Source organism: Phascolarctos cinereus, unplaced genomic scaffold (genome assembly GCF_003287225.1).
Source record: "Phascolarctos cinereus isolate Bilbo 61053 unplaced genomic scaffold, phaCin_HiC Scaffold_7;HRSCAF=346, whole genome shotgun sequence".
NCBI lineage: Eukaryota > Metazoa > Chordata > Mammalia > Diprotodontia > Phascolarctidae > Phascolarctos > Phascolarctos cinereus.
The window spans coordinates 10,290,389-10,309,697 of NW_027556180.1; the positions used below are offsets into that span (position 1 = coordinate 10,290,389).

At 44.2% G+C, this 19,309-nt stretch overlaps 1 protein-coding gene and 1 long non-coding RNA gene across 2 annotated transcripts in view; one reads left to right on the forward strand and one right to left on the reverse strand.

Moving 5' to 3' along the window:
- Positions 1-17,927, reverse strand: LOC110210183 (uncharacterized). The gene is made up of 2 exons (XR_013483410.1): positions 17,852-17,927; positions 1-1,621 (listed from the first exon to the last, which is right to left on the reverse strand). It is a non-coding gene; the product is annotated as an uncharacterized LOC110210183 (long non-coding RNA).
- Positions 17,265-19,309, forward strand: part of MASP1 (MBL associated serine protease 1) — a 75,485-nt gene continuing 73,440 nt past the window's right edge. Inside the window, 1 exon segment of the mRNA XM_020989031.2 lies at positions 17,265-17,466. Coding sequence (XP_020844690.1) covers positions 17,462-17,466 — 5 coding nt within the window. The 5' untranslated portion in view covers positions 17,265-17,461.

A 19,309-nucleotide genomic window follows, 5' to 3' on the forward strand; every position in this document is an offset into this window, starting at 1 on the left:
TTGGTTCTACTCCATGTAGGTTCATTCTTTAATGCTCACAGAAAAACTGGAAAAAAGTAATTGTCCCAGTAGCCATTACTGAAATTCATTCAATCAAGTCTTTGCATATCAATAACATTATCAATAATTGACACTATTATTGATACTATCAATATTGATACTATTATTGACACTAGTATTTAATACAGTGCTTGAAAGACACAAAACTAAAATGAATAGAGCCAGCCTTGGAGGAAGGAAGGTGGGCTCAAGACTGCTCAGCATATTTTGCTGGTGTGACTGTGAGCAAGTGACTTCACATCGCACTGCCCTCAGACAACTCTCTGAAGATCTAAGACCCAGGTCTCCCAACTGCAAACCTCACCACTGTAACACATTGTCTCTAATAACTGCTCTGTAAATATTTGTTGATTGCCCCCTTGCTGGTCTCCTGGAATAGCAGGTACAGTTCTGGATTAGGAGGAAGATAGACCTGAATTCATATCTCACCTCTGACATTTATTAGTCATGTGACCATGGGCAACTCCCCTAGCCTCTCTTAGCTGCCCTTCTCTCTTCTGTAAAATGAGAATAGTAATGCCAGAGATCTCACCACAATGTGAGTCTCTAATAAGACAAAGCAAGTCAACAATTATCAGCCCTTAAGGTGCTACAGACAACTCAGCTCTGGTTCTTCCTCCTGGATATTCTGGGATGGTCATGGTTGCCTTCCATGCCAGCAGCAGCTGTGTGGGCCCTGGGGGTCCAAGGAGCCCATCATTCTGTCCACACTTTCTTTGGAGGGAAAGCATCACCATGCAAAGTCTCCCTGAAATGCTGTCACCAAGTCTGAGGAATGTGGTTTGTTTGAAGAAGTATGCCGTTCACCACATCATAATAAACAAACCAAGTCTGACTCCTTGGATGGGGCTGGAGCCAGAAAACAGGGAGGAAACTTGCAGGATCATGGACCCAAAGCTGGGAGGGACCTTAGAGGTCATGAAGTCCCACCCCTCATTTTACAGATGAGGAAACTGAGGCCCAGAGACAGAAGGGATGAACTCAAGGTCACCCAAGTAAGAATAGGCAGAACCCAGGTCTTCTGATGCCCAGTCTTCTACTCTTTCTTTTGTTCCATGCTTCATCTCACTGCTGAGGGCTTTTTTTGAACTATGTGCTTCTATCAGGACAAGAGTCAGAGGGGTTCTGAGTGGGAGAGGAGTTGAGTTCTCTGCTGGAGTTAGGTTTCAGTCTTCTGAAGACTAGATCCTCCATCTCTCAGCTCCAGGAATTTTCTCCAGCTGTCCCCCATGCCTGGAAAGTTCTCCTTCCTGCACAAAGCCTTGTCCAAGTTTCAGTGCCTTCCTTCTGTTCATTCCAATTTATCCTGGACAGCACTTACCTGTATGTATTTGTTGGCTTGTGTTCTCTGCCATCAGATTGTGAGTTCCTTGACAGGAGGGTCTGTCTTTTGCCTCTTTTTGTGTTCCTGGCACTTAGTAGACACTTCACAAATGTTTATTGATTGATTAATTGACAGAAATGCCTTCTGGCATCTCCCCTGCCCTTGCTCCTCCCCCTGGGCTTTCCTGCTCTTCAGTCTTCTCTTGGCTCAAACAGGGTAGTCTGGCCTGATTTCTACCTGTTGAGAAGAATGGACCGATTAATTAGCATTTGCCAAGGAAGTGCTTATCATAAACCCTGGGCACCAGGGGCACACAGACAAAAATGACATGGGCATGCCGTCCAGGAGTTTATGTTCTAGGAGAAGAGATAACAAGTACATAAAATCATAAGTACTAGTACCTGAGGGATCAGGAAAGACCTCAGGTACGATGCAGTGTTTGGTCTAAGCTTTGAGGCCAACTAGGAGTGACAATGACCATCTCTTGGAGCATTATGGAGATAGGCCTGGGCTTGGATCATTTCTGGGGACACATGGGCTCTGGCTGGGATACTGCCCATGGAATGCCAAGCCTGGGCCCCAGCTACTTCTGAGAACATATATGCTCAATGCTGCAAGATGTGGTGCTTTGGGATGACACAGGAATCCTTGAGGGGTCCTTTAGTCCCTCCTGTCCCCTCACTTCCCAGTGGCTATGGAAGTGAGGAGGATATGGGAAGGAAGCTGTTTGAAAGCTGAGTCAGAAATTCACACACTCTGCACCATCTTGCGGAGGGTGGTGGCGAGGAAGGGGGAGAAATTTTTTTAACTCAACAGCATATGGAAGTGATTGCTGATAAATCAAAATAAATTAATCATAAAAACAAAAAAAAATTATCAAATTGAAAAAAAATTTGAACTCAAAAGCTTATGGAAGTGAATGTTGAAAACTAAAAATAAATCAATTTTTAAAAAATTCACACACTCAGTAGACTTTAAAAAGAGTAACTCTAACCCATGACTCTGTCCTCCAACATTCAAGAAAGTGGGACGAGTAATCTCCTTCCCTCCTCCTTCTCTCTCCTTCCCTTCCTCTCACTTCCCTTCCTCATTCCCTCACTCTCCTTCCCTCTCCAATATCCCCAGGTTGGCAGAGTAGTCCTCTCCCCAATCCCAGCAGAAATAGCCATTGTTTATGCATTGGAGCTAGGGAACAGTTTTGCCTAGATGGCCTCTGACGGCCTCTTCTGCTTTGTGTTTCTTTGGGATTCTTTGGTCACTTGAGCACAAGTGACCAAACGACAATCCTGAGATGGATATTTCCAGCACTGGAGACAACCTGGTGGGTTCGGCAGGCCAGATGATCCTGGGTTTGCTTTCAGGAGCCTCCTCCCTGCCCCTTGCACCTAACACAATACTTCTTGGAGAAGATGACCACTGGAAGAAGCCTGAGCCCAAGCCATAGCTTGACCCGCCCGAACATGTGGACCTGGAGGGAACTGTTAAAAGCAGTGCACAGCTGAAGCACAGGCAAAAAGCTCATTCAGTAATTTCACAAAATGTTTCCTGCTTTGATGGTTTAAATATCAACTTGACGAAGGTTATGATGTTAATTATAAGTTACTCCTTCATGCTTGTTTTTGTCACTGCACATTCTTGGTTTTAGCATTCCTTTTGTGTGGAGGATGTCCTATATCTGATCTATAGTGTGCATTGAATACCTTTAAGTCCTCCTTGAGGAGATTCTGGACTTGAGCCAAACTTTTTGCTTTAAATGATTCTCCCCAGGACCTAGGGAGGGGTAGTAAAGAGCCAGAGAATGGGAGAAAAAGAACCTGCCCTCCGCCTTCAGAGAGTAGACTGTTCCAGGACTGATTCCAGTACAGAGCTAGGGCCCCTCCCCTTAAAGGGAGAGGGCAAGCACCCTAGCCTCCCTAGGTACAGCAGCATTCTGCATTTTCACATAGGGGTTCTAAGAAGTTTCCAATTCTTCTGTATCATCTCAATCACCACTTGTATTCTTCCTTTTCTTATTTATACACCATTCCCTGTATTGATGTCTTTATTAGGCATATGGTTGAAATCTCCAAAATCTGTTTTTAAAATGATCATTCTTCATCTTTTAGGAAGATCCTTTGTATTCAAGAGACTTTGAAGGGGACTAGAAAAAGTCATCTAAAGACCCAGAAGACCTGGCTTCAAAGACTCTGCTGACATATACTAGCTGTGTGACTCCATGCAAGCCACTGAACCCCTTTGAGCCTCAGTTTTCTCCCCTGTAAACTCAGGGTACAGCTTGAACTCCCTGCCCTAAAGGACAATCTTGAGAAAAGAGCTTGACGTGCCTTAATAACGTGGACTATGTGTTGTCTCCATAATGACTTTCTGGTCTGCATGATGGATAGATGGAAAGGCTTCACTCCTTTTCCACATATGGTGCAAACTCAGTTGTCACCATCTAAGCACTGAAGAGCATCAGCATTCTATTTTCAATAAAGAACGCAATGGACATTATTAGAGGGTGCAGCTTGAGGTTTTGGTCAAGCTTGTTGCTGGAAAAGCTCATGCAGAATACCAATCTCAGAATGAAATAATGAAAACCAGGCATATTCAGTCCTATGGAACATGCACTGGATAGAAGTCAGCTTAGGTCAGGAATCCAGGCAAGAAGAGGAATGAGAGGATACTCAAGGAGAAGAATTAGCCCAAGAATTTAGGATGGATGTAGGGTATAGGGCCCTGGAAAGAAGGGTTAACAGCAGATGAACCTAATACTGAGGCAAAGTTCAAGAAACCTGCTTAGATCAGTCAAACTCTTGAGTCATAAAAGGTTGCTTGGACTCTATGGTAGTGTGTTTGCCCAGTTATTGGCCATAGTAAGTGGAAATACTATAGCCATGTTGGGTTATAGTATTAGGTCTCAGGCAGGAGAGGCTGGGAGGAACTGATCCCAGAGTGTGAGCAACCCCAAATTTTTAGGTGGGTAAGTAAAACTAGCCAGATGTAGACTTTCCAATTATTTTGGGTGGTGGGGGTGAATGACAGGTAGAAATTGCATGTAAATTATAACAACCATCCCTCCACACACCTGATCAGAAAGTGTCTTCAGCATTATATCCTAATTGGAAGGAATCTCAGAGATAACCTGATCCAATCTGTGTGGACCTGACCTAGAATATCCTCGGTCTTCAATAGCACCAAGAAGTCATCACCCAACCTTTCCTTAAAAACCCAACCATGTTAGAAAGTCTGGGGCCAAGAGTGCTATTTACTAGCCTTCCTTGTCATCTCTTGTCTGTTCTCTCTTCTCTACTCTCATCTCTTCTCTCTTCTTTATCTTCCTCCTCCTCTTCCTTCTTTTTCTTCTTCCTCCTCTCTCTTTCTCTCTCTCTCTGTCTCTCTCTCTCCTCTCCTCTTCTCTTTTCTTCCTCTCACTTATTTCTCTGTGTACATCATGTTTTTTCCCCAATGAATGTAAACTCCTAGAGAGGAGATATTTTCACTTTTCTCTTTATTCCCAGGACTGAACTCAGTGTCAGGCACACAGTGGTTATTTAATAAATGCTTGTTGAGTGAATGAACACAGTGCTTCTTGGGTTCACCAATCTTCCTCATCTTTTTGTCGGTGTTCTCTTCACTGGGGCTCCCACCTGCACACCCTGTTTCCACAGGATGACAGTTCTCAGTGGCTCCCTTTAGAGATTCCAGATTATTGCCAGGTGTAACAGGGCCAAAGGAGCAGGAATGTCAATGACAGACACTGCAGCTTTGTTCTTTACTTCTCTCCAATCATCAAGAAAAGGCATTTATTAAGTGCCAGGCACTGGACTAAACACTGGAGACACAAATTAAGGCAGAAACCATTCCTATTCTCAAGGAACTCACAGACAACATGCAAACAACTATGTACAGAGAGGCTATATAAAGGATAAATTGGAGATCATCTCAGACAGGAGGCAATAGCATTAAGAGGGTCAGGTAAAGCTCTTTGTAGAAGATAGGATTTTAGTGGGGGACCCAAAGCAAGCCAGGGAAGCTAGAGATGATGATGGAGAGTCTTCTGGCATGGGAGATGGCCAGTAAAAATGTATGGAGTCAGGAGACGGAGCATCCTATGGCAAGAACAGCAAGGAGGCAAGAGTCATGGGACCAGCAGGACTGTGGAAAAGAACAAAGTTTAAGGAAAAGTTATAAAGGAAAGAATTAAGGCAAGGAGACTCTTCAGAAGGCTATGACAATAGACCAGGCATGAAGTGAAGAGCACCTGTGGAGGGAAGAAGTGGGTGGAGGGGGATTGGAGGCATTAGGAAGGCAAAATCAACAGGCAACAGATTGGATATGGAGGGTGGGGACACCTTCCAGGGTTTCTAGTGACATCTCTGAGCTTCAAGGCAATTTGTATGACCTGGTATATTTTATGGGAGGACGTGGAAGAAGGAGAGGAAGAAGGGAAAGTGACAGAAGAAAGGTAAATAGGCAGAGGTGTGTTTTTTTCCCCAAACACTCCGCAAGACATGTTGACCTAGTCTGGGGTCACAGTGAGTGAGCTCTGAGTCAGGGAAGAAGTCACCCTCCTCAGCCAGGAGAGAGCACCATGGTAAGACCTCTGCTTGAGAAGGATTCTCAAGGTCTTGACAGATGAGTGAGTGGCCACTTCACCTACCAGCAGGTGGAGCTGTAAGCTTGACTATCATTAGAATGATGCGTGTTAACTAATCCTGAGGCATGTTCATCCTAGGACATCTCATTCCAAAAGAGCTATGAGGTCTCCCTGAGGAATCGGCCACAATAAGAAGCAGTTGGCAACAAGACAGATACAATGTAGCCACAGTAACATCATTTCCGAGTCTTTGCCGGTCAAAGTGGCAGAGGGGCTGGTTTCTGGACCACTGTAGAAGGCAAAGCAGAAGAACAATGAGACACAGAGCCACGATTTGGAGGAAGAAACCAGAACCTTGCCTTTCCCTGGTACTGTGAGTCATGTGGACTGCATAGGACCTCAAGGAAGGTGGGGCCCACCAGAAGGAAAGTTTGCTAGACCATCAAGCCCAAAATAACAGAATGTGTCTGAAGTGGCTGCATACGCCACTGGTGGAAGGCTAGACTCAGCAAAGGAGAAAGTTTTCTTGACAGTCTCTTGGCTTGGGGATGAGTCATGTGGATATTCTTTGTTTTCTGTGATGAACTTGTTTGGTGCTTCATATCTCGTTCACTTGATGCTGGCAGGGGAATTGAAGACACCCAATGGAAAGTGAAAAATGCACTGAAATCAGTCAGTCAGTAAACATACAAGCTCCTACTATGGGCCAAAGTGCTGGGGATACAAAAAGAAACAAAAGACAGTCCCTGCCCTCAGGGAGCTCACAGTCTAATAGACAAGCACAAGAATCTGTACAAACAAGCTGTGTCTACAATAAGTAGGAAATAATTAAAAGACGGAAGGAATCGGCCACAATAAGAAGCTGTTATAGAGGAATGCCTCCCTGATTAAACTGGGTTACCTTCTGTCCTCAATTAACAAGCAGATTATACAAGTTTCCCTGCTCTTCACTCACCACCTGCTTCCATAATATTTGTGTTTGTATTCCCAGTGCCCAGCACTCCCTTGTGTTCATCTGTGTTCTCTCACAGCAGAGGAAAGTTTTCCCAAAAAAAATATCATTATAACAGAGGGAAGTAAGACAGGCTTTTATACACTCATTGAGCTAAGAACCTCCCATTTCTAGAACTACTAGAAGCCCAAGATGTTCTTCTTGTAAACTTCCTGGGCTACCAGCCCCATCACGTGGCCAGCTTCTTTGCAGCATTTGGGGCAGGATTTGACATGGGTTCCTTCCCAAACTGTTCCCTACCACCTCTGAGGCTCATGGTCCTCCAACCAGGCCATCTCCAGTCATCATGATCTATATCTTGCCACTGCTCCAGAATGGCTCCAGAGGAGAGAGTGAGGCTGGTGACTTTGCATAGCCCTGCCTCACTTAAATCCAATTCTCTTGCAAATCATGAGATCGCCTTCCTGATGTCATGGTCTTCTTGGAGAAAAAAGGACAAAGGACAGCAATCCTCCAACCATCCATAGTCCTCCATGTGACCCACCACCACCACCCACCACCACCCCATTTAAACATTGGAGACTTTCCCTGCTGCTGTGGATTAGCCCTGCTTTATCTTGTCTGTGGCTTCTTGGTGTGTGGTTGCTTGCAGTCTGGCCCTCTCATTACTGGTTTGTACCTTTCTTTGTATCCTTGCACTCCGTACAGCGCCCAGCATGTAGGAGGCACTTCATGAATGCTTGTTGACTGACTGCTGTTGGTCCTGCTAGAGCCCTCACCTCTGTGCTCAGAGCCCCCACTATATAGGCTCAGTTTGGGGTAGAGAAGCTAGAAGAGGGGAGAGGCTATGCCCCCAGTGCCACCAGGGATCAGAGCTGGGAAGGGAGAGCCTGGCCCCCCTGCTTCCTCCTCCAGTGTGGAAGTCTAGTCTCTCTCTACTCCCTTCCATGGCACATTGGGTCCTGAAGCCACTACCCAGATTTCTCCCACCACCCCATCTCCATCCCAAAGGAAGTTTTTTCTAAACCACAGGAGGACATTGTTTGCCTTTTGCTCTGATTCCCTGGCCCCTGAATTGTTAGCAATGCTGCTACTACAGCCGTGGTAGCTCGTCTATTCATCACTACCACCTGGTCTTCAGTGTCCCCCCAACACACACAAACACACACACACACACACATGCCAAAGGGAAAAAAAGGGAGCAGGAGCTAGAAAGAAAGCAATTCCCATTTGCTGATTCCCAGTGGGAGAGAGAACAAATAAACAGAAGTGGGAGGATTATAAGATCATAGATGTTGAGTTAAAAGAGCATTTAGAGACCGAGTCCAACACCCTCATTGTACAGATGAAGAACCCATACCCAGGGTCACATAGTTAATAACTACCCTAGGCAAGGATTTGAAGTCACTTCATCCAGGCCTGTGTGACCACTACATCCCTCTGTCCCTCAGAGTCTCCAGAAACAGCTGGCCCAGGCTCCAAGCATCTATCAGTAACTACAGCAGATTCCTACCCTCTCCCCACTCCATCCCCTACTAAGATAGAGGAGAATAGGGGACAGGCAAGGCTCTTACCATCTCCATCGCTAGACTCTCCCACTGAGTACAAAAGCTGTTATTTGCCTCTTAAGAGATTGGGGAAGGGGGATTTTTTCCCAGAGAAACAGCAAAAGAGGGGTTCATCTACGAGTTAAGGAGTGAGTAAAAGAAAAATTGCCTTCTGATTTGAATTGATTGACAAAGTCTTCAATTTAAAAGAAACAAGGGTCAGCACTTACACAGAATTGGAAGGTGAAACTACAATAGTAGCCACTAAAGACATACCAAAAGATACAACAATTTGGGTAATAAACACATTGAGGGGATTCTGCCACAGCACAGAATGCAAGGCAATATACAAAAATGTCAGTGAAAGATAATGCAGTAAATGTAAGTAGAAACCTAAAGGACTTAAACCGGAAATATGCAGCCCTTCAGCTTTATCTGGGTCAGATCACTTTAATTGAGGAGCAAGTGGCAGCTCTCGAGCAGGCAGCTTACAAGTTGGATGCATATTCAAAGAAACTAGAAGCAAAGTACCAGAAGTCAGAGAGGCGATGAACAAATTCATTAGCACAAAGACTTTACAAGAATGTCTCCTAAGAGCTGAAATAAGTGGGATGGAACTTGTCACTGTACTTCAATTTCTAAAAGGAAGCGGTGCTGCTGATCCAAGGAGAATCCCAGCCCTCACCTCTGGTTGGATGTGTAACTTTGGCCACCCGTTAATGCTTCCTACACCTGTAGCCCCTGGAATCCTATCCTGTGCTTCACTGTGTGCCCTGGACCAAGGCTCAGAAATCAGGATCAACCCCGTCTGGAGCAGACACAAAGGAGAGGTTCTCATCTCCCTGTCTCCTCCCTTCTTCCCTCTCCCCTAGGCCTCCCCCCCAACCCTGTTCATAACCTGTTCTTCAACTTAAATAATAAACACCAACTTATGACCCCCCCAAAAAAAAGGTAGCAAAGAGGATTGTTTTTTTAAAAAAAAAAACAGACAGAAGAAGTAAAACAGAATAAATGTAGTACAAGAAAGACCAATTAAGCAACTAGAATTTCTAAAGTGCCTACTAAGTGCTAGGCTCTGTAGGAGGCACCAGGAATCCAAAGACAACAGTGAAACACTTAAGGAGAATAAAAGCAAAGGACAAAGCCTGAGTGTCTCAGAACTCTGAAGATAAAGACAATTCAGGATAAAGTAATTGACATGGAAGACAGATCTGGAAGTTCAGAGATTAGATTAATTGGAATCCCAGAGAATAAACAGGAGACACAAATGCCCCTACATGAAAATAAATCACTATGGAAAAACAATTCCCAGAATAGAAAAATAGGAATTATTGGGGGGGGGCCCCTCAGGGAAGAGATCCATAGGTCCCCTACAAGGAAAAACCCCAAACTCCAGTCTCTGAGGCATGTAATTACCATATCAAAAGATAAAGACCGAGACATTCTTTCAGATTCTTCAAGAGCCAAGAACATTTTTTTTTTTTAGAAAAGAATGAATGTACCCTAAAGTATGGATTAGAAGCTCCCTCTGCTGCTTCATTGAAGTCCAACTTCTACGTCTCATCGGGGTGGAGCGCTGACCCTAGGTTCTCAGACTCCAAACCTTAAGCCATAGCAGGAACCGATGAGCTGGAAAGATGTTGACCGAGTCCCAGGGATTGACAGTCTATCACCAAGAGAACCAGCCTCTAGGGTCATGATGGTTTCGGACCTAGCAGCTCTCAAAGACTGCCAACAACAGATAAATGGGATCAAGGTTGGAGAGCAGCTGAGGCAAAGGGGCAATCGTCAGGTCCCCAGAGTCCTTCGGCTCAAGTCCTTGAGGTGTTTGGCTCAGGTATGGTCTAGGCTTTTGTTTGTAATTTGTTTTCCTGCTGAGGTTTTTGTAGGCTTACGCGGCGTCCAGGCTCCCCTGCGCTCCTGCTGCAGACACTGCCAGCAGCTGTTCCATAGAGGCAGGGCTGCTTCTAGGGTTTTTATAGGAAGTTACAACCGCTCTGGACTTTGAACCTCAGGAAGTCCTCCTCCGGTCTATGTAGGGTAGGGAAGAAGAAACTGAGGCACCCTCCTCCTCTCCTCTTCCCCCAATCCTGACCTCCCAATGGCTCCTTGTAGGACACTGGCTGGAATGTTCTCTCCTAACTCCTCAGCTCCTTCCAATTACCAATTCCAACTAGCTGGTGGTTCAGAACCAAGTCCTTCAGCCAATCCAAACAGATTTCCTGTTGCAACTAGGGAAATATGGCCTCGTTCACATCTAGTCTATAGTCTCCTTGATCAATTCCAGAATCATGTATTCTCACTTGGTTACTTGGCACTTACTTTAAAGGTGGATAGAGTGGGAGTGACATGAATGCTTTACTCAGTCACTCCCCCACCTGAACACTTCTTGCCTCTTTTAACAATCAGTCTACACTGTTTGATTATCCCTATAGAAATGAAAGCAGAAGACTGGACAAAGAAATCATCATCTAGCCTACAGATGCTGTCTCTCTACGGCGAACTATAGCAAGTGCTCAGACAGGAGGCACAGACTTCTTGCTGGAACTATACTCAGTCTTTTCCGTAATTGCAGAACCTAATGAGCTGGTAGTGTAGCTATAGGCAGCTAGGTAACTCAGGGTCTGGAGTTCAAATACAGCCCCAGATGCGTATTACCTGTGTCACTTTGGGCAAGGTACTTAACCTTTGTCTGCCTCGGTTTTCTTAACTATTAAAATGAGGTTAATATTACCTACCTCCCAGGATTATTGTGAGGATTAAATGAAATAATGTTTGTAAAGTGCACTTGGTACAGTGCCTGGTACATGGTAAGCACTATATAAAAAATAAGTGCTACAATTTGGAGCTGTGCCCAAATGGTTATAAAACTGTGCATATGCTTTGATCCAGCAATAGCACTTCTAGGGCTGTATCCCAGAGAGATCATAAAAAATGGGAAAGGACCCACATGGGCAAAAATATTTATAGCAGTTCTTCTTGTGGTGGCCAAGAATTGGAAGTTGAGGGGATGCCCATCAACTGAGGAATGGCCGAACAAATTGTGGTATATGAATGTAATAGAATACGATTGTTCAATAAGAAATGCTGAGCAGGTGGATTTCAGAAAAGCCTAGTAAGACTTACATCAACTGATGCAAAGTGAAGTGAGCAAGACCAGGAGAATAGTATGCACAATAGTAGCAATATTGTAAGTGATCATCTAGATATTCTGATCAAAACAATGGACTTATGATGAAAAATTCTATCCACCTCCAGAGAAAGAACTGATAAAGTCTGAACGAATGTTGAAGCATACTTTTTTTGCTTTATTTTTCTTCGGGTTTTTTTGGTCTGTGTTTTCTTTTGCAACATGACTAACATGGAAATATGTTCTGCATGACTTCACATGTATAATCTATATCAAATTGCTTGCCTTCTCGAGGGTGGGGAGGGGAGGAAGGGAGAGAGGGATTTGGGAACTCAAAATTTTTTTTAAAAATGAATGTTCAACATTTTTACATTTGATTAAAATATTCAATGAAATAACAGTATATTGGGGGAAAATAAATGAGGGTACTGGAGATAAATTTGTAATGAAATGAGATCTAAAGAAGAAAGAATTGGAAAGAAAATTAAAAGCTTGAAATATAAAACTTTGCCCATGCAACAAACTCCCTGAAAATTAAATAGACCAAATAGAAGCCAATAATTCATAGAGATAACAAGAAATACTAAAACAAAGTCATCTCTAGGGCAGGGGATGAGGGGAGAAAGAAATTTACGTGATAATTTTGTTGTATTTTTGAAAGCAATAGCAAGTTGTACATAGCAGACTTACAGTTTCATGTACAATCATCTTTTTTATTGTACTCTGTTATGAAAATGCTTGTTTTGTTCTGAAAGTTAAAAATAAAACAACAAACAAAACAAAGTCAAAAATTGAAAAAATATAAGAAAATATAAGCTACCTCACAACAAAAACAACTGACAGGGGAAACAGATTAAGGAGAAAAAACTTTAAGATGGTTATCACTGGATTATTTGCAAGTCATGGCCAAAAAAAAAAGAAAGAAAGAAAGAAAAGGATCTAGACATCGTATTTCAAGAAATCTTAAAAGAAAACTGCCAAGATCTCTTAAAAGCATAGGGCAAAGTACAAATTCTGCAAGCAGCCAGAAAGAAAGAAGTCAAGACTGAAGAAAAATAGACAACGAGGGGCAGCTAGGTGGCTCAGTGCATAGAGCACCAGCCTTGGATTCAGGAGGACCTGAGTTCAAATCTGACCTCAGACACATAACACTTACTAGCCGTGTGACCCTGGGAAAGTCACTTATCCCCATTGCCTAGCCAAAAAAAAAATGGACAAGGAAATAGAGAATTTCCAAGAATTCCTGATGAAAATACCAGAGCTGCATAGAAGCTTTGAAGTTCAAGCACAGGAATTAAGATAAATGTTTAAAAAATGGTAAAGAAAAGAAATAAAAAAAATTAAAATTGAGAGAAATAATAAATACAATTGAACAATAATTAGGGGCTAAACCAGGATAAACTGCTTATATTCAAATGTGGGAAGATGATACATGTATCCTCTTTGAACAGTATTATCATTAAGTATCATAAAGAGAGTCTAATTATGTCTTGATAAACTTAAAAGAAAAATGAAAGAAGAGAGGGAAGAGAAATACGCTAGGGGGAAAGGCAAAGGAAAATAGAGGAAAACTATCCCACAAAATCAGGCTATCCAAGTAGAAGTCTGTACAAAGAAGCACTAGAGGAGCAGCTAACTCTTGAACCTCACTCTGATCTGAACTAGTGAAAGGACGGAAGAACACACATACACACACTTGCAGAGCTGAATTCAGAAAGACATTTCACTCAAAAACAGGGGGAAAGGAGAGAAGGGAGAACTAGCAGGAGGGTAAATTAAGGGAGAGATTAGTCCTAAGCAAAACAAACTCCAACCAAGGATCTGCAATTTTAGAGAACTCATGCAACATGCTGCTACCCACCTCCTGACATAGAGGTGAAGAGCTCAGAATGCAGAATGAGATACACACATAAACATGTATATATAAAACACACACACACACACACACACACACACACGTACACACTAGCACAGCTTTTGGACATGGCTAATGTAGAAATTTGTTTTGCTTGACTCTACGTATTTAAAACAGCTGTTTTGTTTTCCTTTTGGGGGGGAATGAGATTTTTACTGAGTCAAAAAAATGTAATTAAAAAATAAATAGTTGTTGAACAGTTCACATGTGGTTTGTGCTAAGTGGCTTCTTGGGTCACTCCCTGCTATGTGACTCAGTGATTCTTTTCTTGTAGTTTCCTCTTGGATTGTTTTCTCTGAAGACTTTGTAAGGCTACCACTGGATGCTAGTTGATTTTTTTTCTCATAGTTTCCCATTTTCCCATAGGATACAGTGTGATGAAGTAAATTAATGTCAATATGGTAAAATCTGTCCACCCCTTCCCCCTGTCTTACTCACATCACATGATCTCATGAATTATCAAGAAGATGTTTCTGGTATAAATCAACTTGCTGGCTGACACTAGATCCATGAAGAGCTAAATCAGAAGTAAGAAGTGACCCTGTGGGATTGGGGAATTTCTTGTGTTTTCCCAACACAGACAAGAGAAGGAAAAAACCCCAGAGGGTACTCTAATTCAAGTGCAGCTCTCATTAGGTAGCCCCTGAAGCCCCCAAATTCTGTGATTCCAATCATATGTAGAATTATTAAATTCCCAGGAATTCAAAGCATGAATTTATCCTTTATCTGAAACACACATGCAGCCTCCCATGCAACCAGATACAACTTTTTGTCCTTAAACTTTTTAAAATTTGAGTTTTTTTAATGAATTTTTTCTAACAAGATTTTTTTCTGATTGACTCTGAGACATGATCGACAATAATGAGTACTGATAATGACAGAGGCAATGCCAGAAGCATAGCACAGCCAGTAATTCCCAGCTTGTCAATGGATCCTGAGATTTAGAGATGGACTAAAAGACATGAAGGCACCGCAGTGGACACAGTGCTCGCTTTGGTCCCAAGGGACTTAGGTTCAAAATGTGTCTCTGCCATTCATTGTCTGGGTGGCCTTGGGAAAACCACTTCATCTATAAGGATCTCAGTTTCCTTAACAACTATAAAATGGAAGATTAGGATTAGATGACCTTATATTATGTTAGCAGAATGTAAGGTCCCTGTGGGCAAGGATTGTTTTGGGGTTCTTTGTCTTTGTATCCCAAGTGCCTAGCACAGTGCCTGGTAAGTAGTAGGTATTTAATAAATGCTGGTTGATTGACTGATTGATTGGTTGACTGGAGTTCTGTTCCAACTTCCTCATTTTGCATGTAAGGAAACCAAAGCCTGGAAAGGGCAAACCATTCACTCAGTCACACATGGAGAAAAGTTGCCCCTCTGTGTTGTGCTCTCCAGCAAGCCTTGCTACCATTCATGTACACAATGCACCCTGCCCTGCCTTCAGCAGTTTCTCTGGGTTATGACATCATTGTGACAAAAGACCCAGAATGATGTCACAAAGGGAGACCCATCCCCTGGGAAGCCATCTCATCCCCAGCCTTGACAACTTACTGAACCACGGAGACCCTGCTGTCATGCAGACATCATCTGAGCCAGGGTAAGTCCCAAAGAAGCACATACCACAGCTGCAATCCATTGGCAAGGCTTCTGCGGACCATAGTTCAAAAGCTTTCTATAGTGTCTTGGCAGCCCTGTGAAGACACTGACGGAAAATTACACTCAGAGGCCTCATTTATATTTGACATTTTACAAGGAGAGGCCAGTGGCTGCTGGAGCTATGCTATCTGTTCTCTGCAGCTGACTAGGGGCCAGCTATGTGCATCTCTCTCCTGCACCCGAGAAAACACACTCTGTTGGGAGCATGGAGTCAGCCAACATCTTCGATGGGCAGGATGCTGGATCTGCCAGCCCCGGCTGGGCCAAGTCCTTCTCTCCTTCGTTTTTTAAAACCCTCATGTATTCCAAGAGAAATATAATCCATGTGTTCCTGATTCATTTGCACTTAAATCATTAAAATGTTGTTCTGTGAGAATCATTTGATGTCTGAGAAGCCGAGTCTTTTAATGAGACTTTAAAAGCCCTTTGCTTTTTTGCTTGAAACAGAAAGTCTCAGCTTGCCAAAAGAGTCCCGACTCAGGCTCTTCTCTCATTCCTTCCATTTGTACCCACAAAGTGGGCGGGAACCATTCCATCACACCCTAGCTGGCAAGACAAGCTACTGAAAGTGTTGAGAGAGAGAGAGAGAGAGAAAGAGAGAGAGAGAGAGAGGAGCTAGAGAGGTGGAGTAGCCTCCAGAAGGTTAGGGTCCTGTTGGCCCAAAAGGACTTTAAACTTGGGAGAAACACAGAGAACAATGCTGGATTTGATGAAGTCAGGACTTGGGTTCAAAGCCTGTCTCTGTCACAATCTTCCCAAGTCTCTTAACCACTCTGGTCCTCAATTTGCTCAATTTTAAAATAAAAGGGTAGAACCAGATGACCTTGAAGGTGTCTTCTGGCTCTAAATTCATGATACCATGTGTATCACTGGCACAGGGAAAGAGCTATGGACTTGGAATCAGGAAGACCTTGCTTCACACACCACCTCTGCCACTAGCTATGTGATATTGGGTAAATGAAACTCTCCAAGCCTCAGTTTGCTCAATTGTCACATTGATTAATCAATCAACGAACATTAATTCAGTGACCACTATTACAAGACACCGGGTAGTCAAAAACAAAACGGAGCACTTCCCACTTGGGGAGCTTCTGTTTCTACTGGGGGAGACAATGGGAATGTAGATTAGTGCGCATAAAATAAAGAGTTGGGGGAGGGTGCTGGCAGAAAGGGGGCAGTCAGAGCATACATCTCATAGGCTGTGAGATGAGCTTTGTGAGGGGCTTTGCAGCCCCCAAAGTGCCAGATGCATGTGATGCACTCTGTCACTCTGCTGTCCCAAGGTCCTCACTCACTGTGCAGAGCTCTTCAAGGCAAAGCTGACAGAGAGGGGGAAAACAAGATGAATCAGAAGTTCTGCCTGGATTCTGGGTCATATTTTCCCAGCATCCCTATGTCCATATGGGCATGTACATTTTTGCAGACATGCCCTGGTAGAGGTCTCTGGGACTCACTGTGTTCTCTCTGGGATGGATTAGCTCTCTGGACATTAGCACAATTCTCAAGGAAGTGGGTGAACAACTGAAAAGTTTCACTTTTAAGTGAGAAAGACTAACTGTGCAACAGAAGGGGCCCATCCTGCCTGGAGTTCCTTGCCAAGGCTGTCATTCATAGGAAACCTGTAGCTGTTGGCATCCTCACTGGAAGGGAATCGAGCTAGGGACTCAGTGTCTGGCCAGTGATGCCTTCCCATGTGAGCAGGGAAGAAGTTTCTTCCCAATTTGTTCTGTCCTAATAAATTGTGTTTTTCCTTTGGTATATTTTATTATTGTTTTGCCTTCTCTTTGAGTGTACCCTGAGGGGAAGCAATTGTGGCCATCTGGAACAGGAGACAGAAAGAAATCACAGAGAGCTAGAGAAGAGACAGATAGACACAGAGACAAAGAGAGAAGGGGCAGAAAAAAAGACAGAGTGACAGAGAATAGAGAAGGGAGGCAGACAGGAAGAATAGAGGAGAGACAGAGAAGTGGGGTGAGACAGGGGGAAAAGTCAGGCAAGAGAGGAGAGAAGGGGAGAAGGAGGGGGAGGAGGAGAAGAAGAGGAGGAGAGAAACAGAGAGAGAGAGAGAGAGAGAGAGAGAGAGAGAGAGAGAGAGAGAGAGAGAGGTCTGTTGCAGGCAGGAGAAGGCGTGACCTGAATGGAGAATGCCAGCCAACTCCCCAGACACACACAGGGCTCTCAGAAAACAAAGATAAGACATAGAGTGGAGCCCAGGAAAGCCAGCCCCAGAACTGACACTAGGGAAGAGATCCTGCCAAAATAAGGTGCCGGGTAGAATCTAAATAGCAGCTAAGGCAGAAACATGAGGTGAGTACCAGGGGTCCCCAGAACTACTAGGTATGGGGGAAGGCAATCTCCTCTCCTCTCAGGGACAAGATCTCGGAGTGGCCAGGGCTGCCTGGAGGGGCCCCTCCGACCAGTCTCGTTCCGGGTCTCCGGCAAGTCTCTCTCACCGTGCCGAGCAGGCTGGCTGGTCTCTCCCCATGCATTGGGCTGTCTGGTCTTTCCCTCTTGTCTTGCTGGAATGACCAGTGTGTCTGGAGCTCGCCCTGCTATATGGAAAGATGCAACTTTCCACTGGACACTTTTTCTGGACTTCCACCTGGAAGCCCCAAACTCTTACTGTACACCCCCACACACACACACACACCCGAAACCACACACACCCCCTCCAGCTAACTCTGGGTACTACCTTAAGAAGAAGGTGCCTTCTTTTTTATCAGTTGGGAGCTTTGCTGCGCTTCCTCTGAAGTAAGCAGACATTTCACTCTCTTGATACGGTTGGGGGGGGGGTGGAGAGCGTGTGTGTGTTGTGTGTGTGTGTGTGTGTGTGTGTGTTGGGTGTTTATTTGTTTGGAGCAGAAAAGAAGTCCATTTCCCCACTGCCAGGCTCTTGCGGTTTCCCAAGTCTTCAGAAGTTTGCCAGTTAAACCTCAATCTGGACAAATAAAACCTGTCGCCATGGTACATACAGTGCCCTGTAAGTCACTGACTGGGCAACTGGAATCAGCCAAATGCAGCGAGCGCCTTTTAAATGGAGGGTGCCCAGAGCAGGGAGATAGAGTCCTGGGACCCCCAAGAAAGAGCAGAAATTCCCAGGCTGGTTCCGGACCTTGGACTAAACCTAACGGCTCTGGAGCACTCTCCCCCCATGGCAGACCAGAGCGTTCCCACTTAGGGGCACTCCTTATAAGTCACACATCTCAGAACGTAAGCACCCTCAGTATTTTTCTAACAGTTTTGGATGCTGTTTTAACAACCACCCCTAAAAAAATTCCACAGAAATGCGGCAAATCCCCAGACATTCTCGTCCCCTCCTCCTTCCCCAACTGATTTTCCTTTCGATTCAGAGAGGCTTTAGAGGACGGTGGACTTGGAGACAGAATGACCTTGGACTTGCTTGGTTCCAATCCCATCCTGGGCACTAACTGGGATTCCGGGCAAAATCACTGCTCTCTGCTTCAGTTTTCTTATTAGTAAAATGATGGTCAAAGGTTCAATGCCAAAAGGAAGTTCAGAAGTTGCCTAGTTCACTCCTCTCATTTTATAGATGAAGAAACTGAGACCCAGCAAAGCAACTTGTCTAATGACACAGTTAGGACAACAGATTTATATCTGGAAGAGACCTGGCACAACTCCTTCACTTTACAGAGAAGGAAACTGAGGCACAGAAGGCATAAATGACTGACCCAAAGTCACAATGGCAAAGTCTGGATTTGAACTCTGGTTCTAGTTAAATGTTCTTTGCAGACCTCCTAATTCCCTGATAATGGCTGTGGCAACTCTCTCACAGGGTTATGGGGGTTCCAGTGATATAATCTGTGCAGAGGACTTTGCAATCTTAAATCGGTGGGACCTATTACTCACAAAGAGAGTCTATGGAATAGAGAGCCAAGCTCAGAGCCACGAAGACCAGGGTTCAAACCCCACCTTGGACACATGCAGGCTAGGTGTCCCTGGGTAACTTCTGTATGTAACTTCTCACCTAGACGACTCTCTTAATACTGCAAATTGTAGAGAAGTCACCAACCTGCAGCGATAGAAAGAATTTCTTCACCAGAAGTTCCCCATCCCAATGAACTAACAAGTCTGTTTCAAATACATGGTATATAATATTATTAATATCTACTGTGCTTGGGTCAGTTGGCCC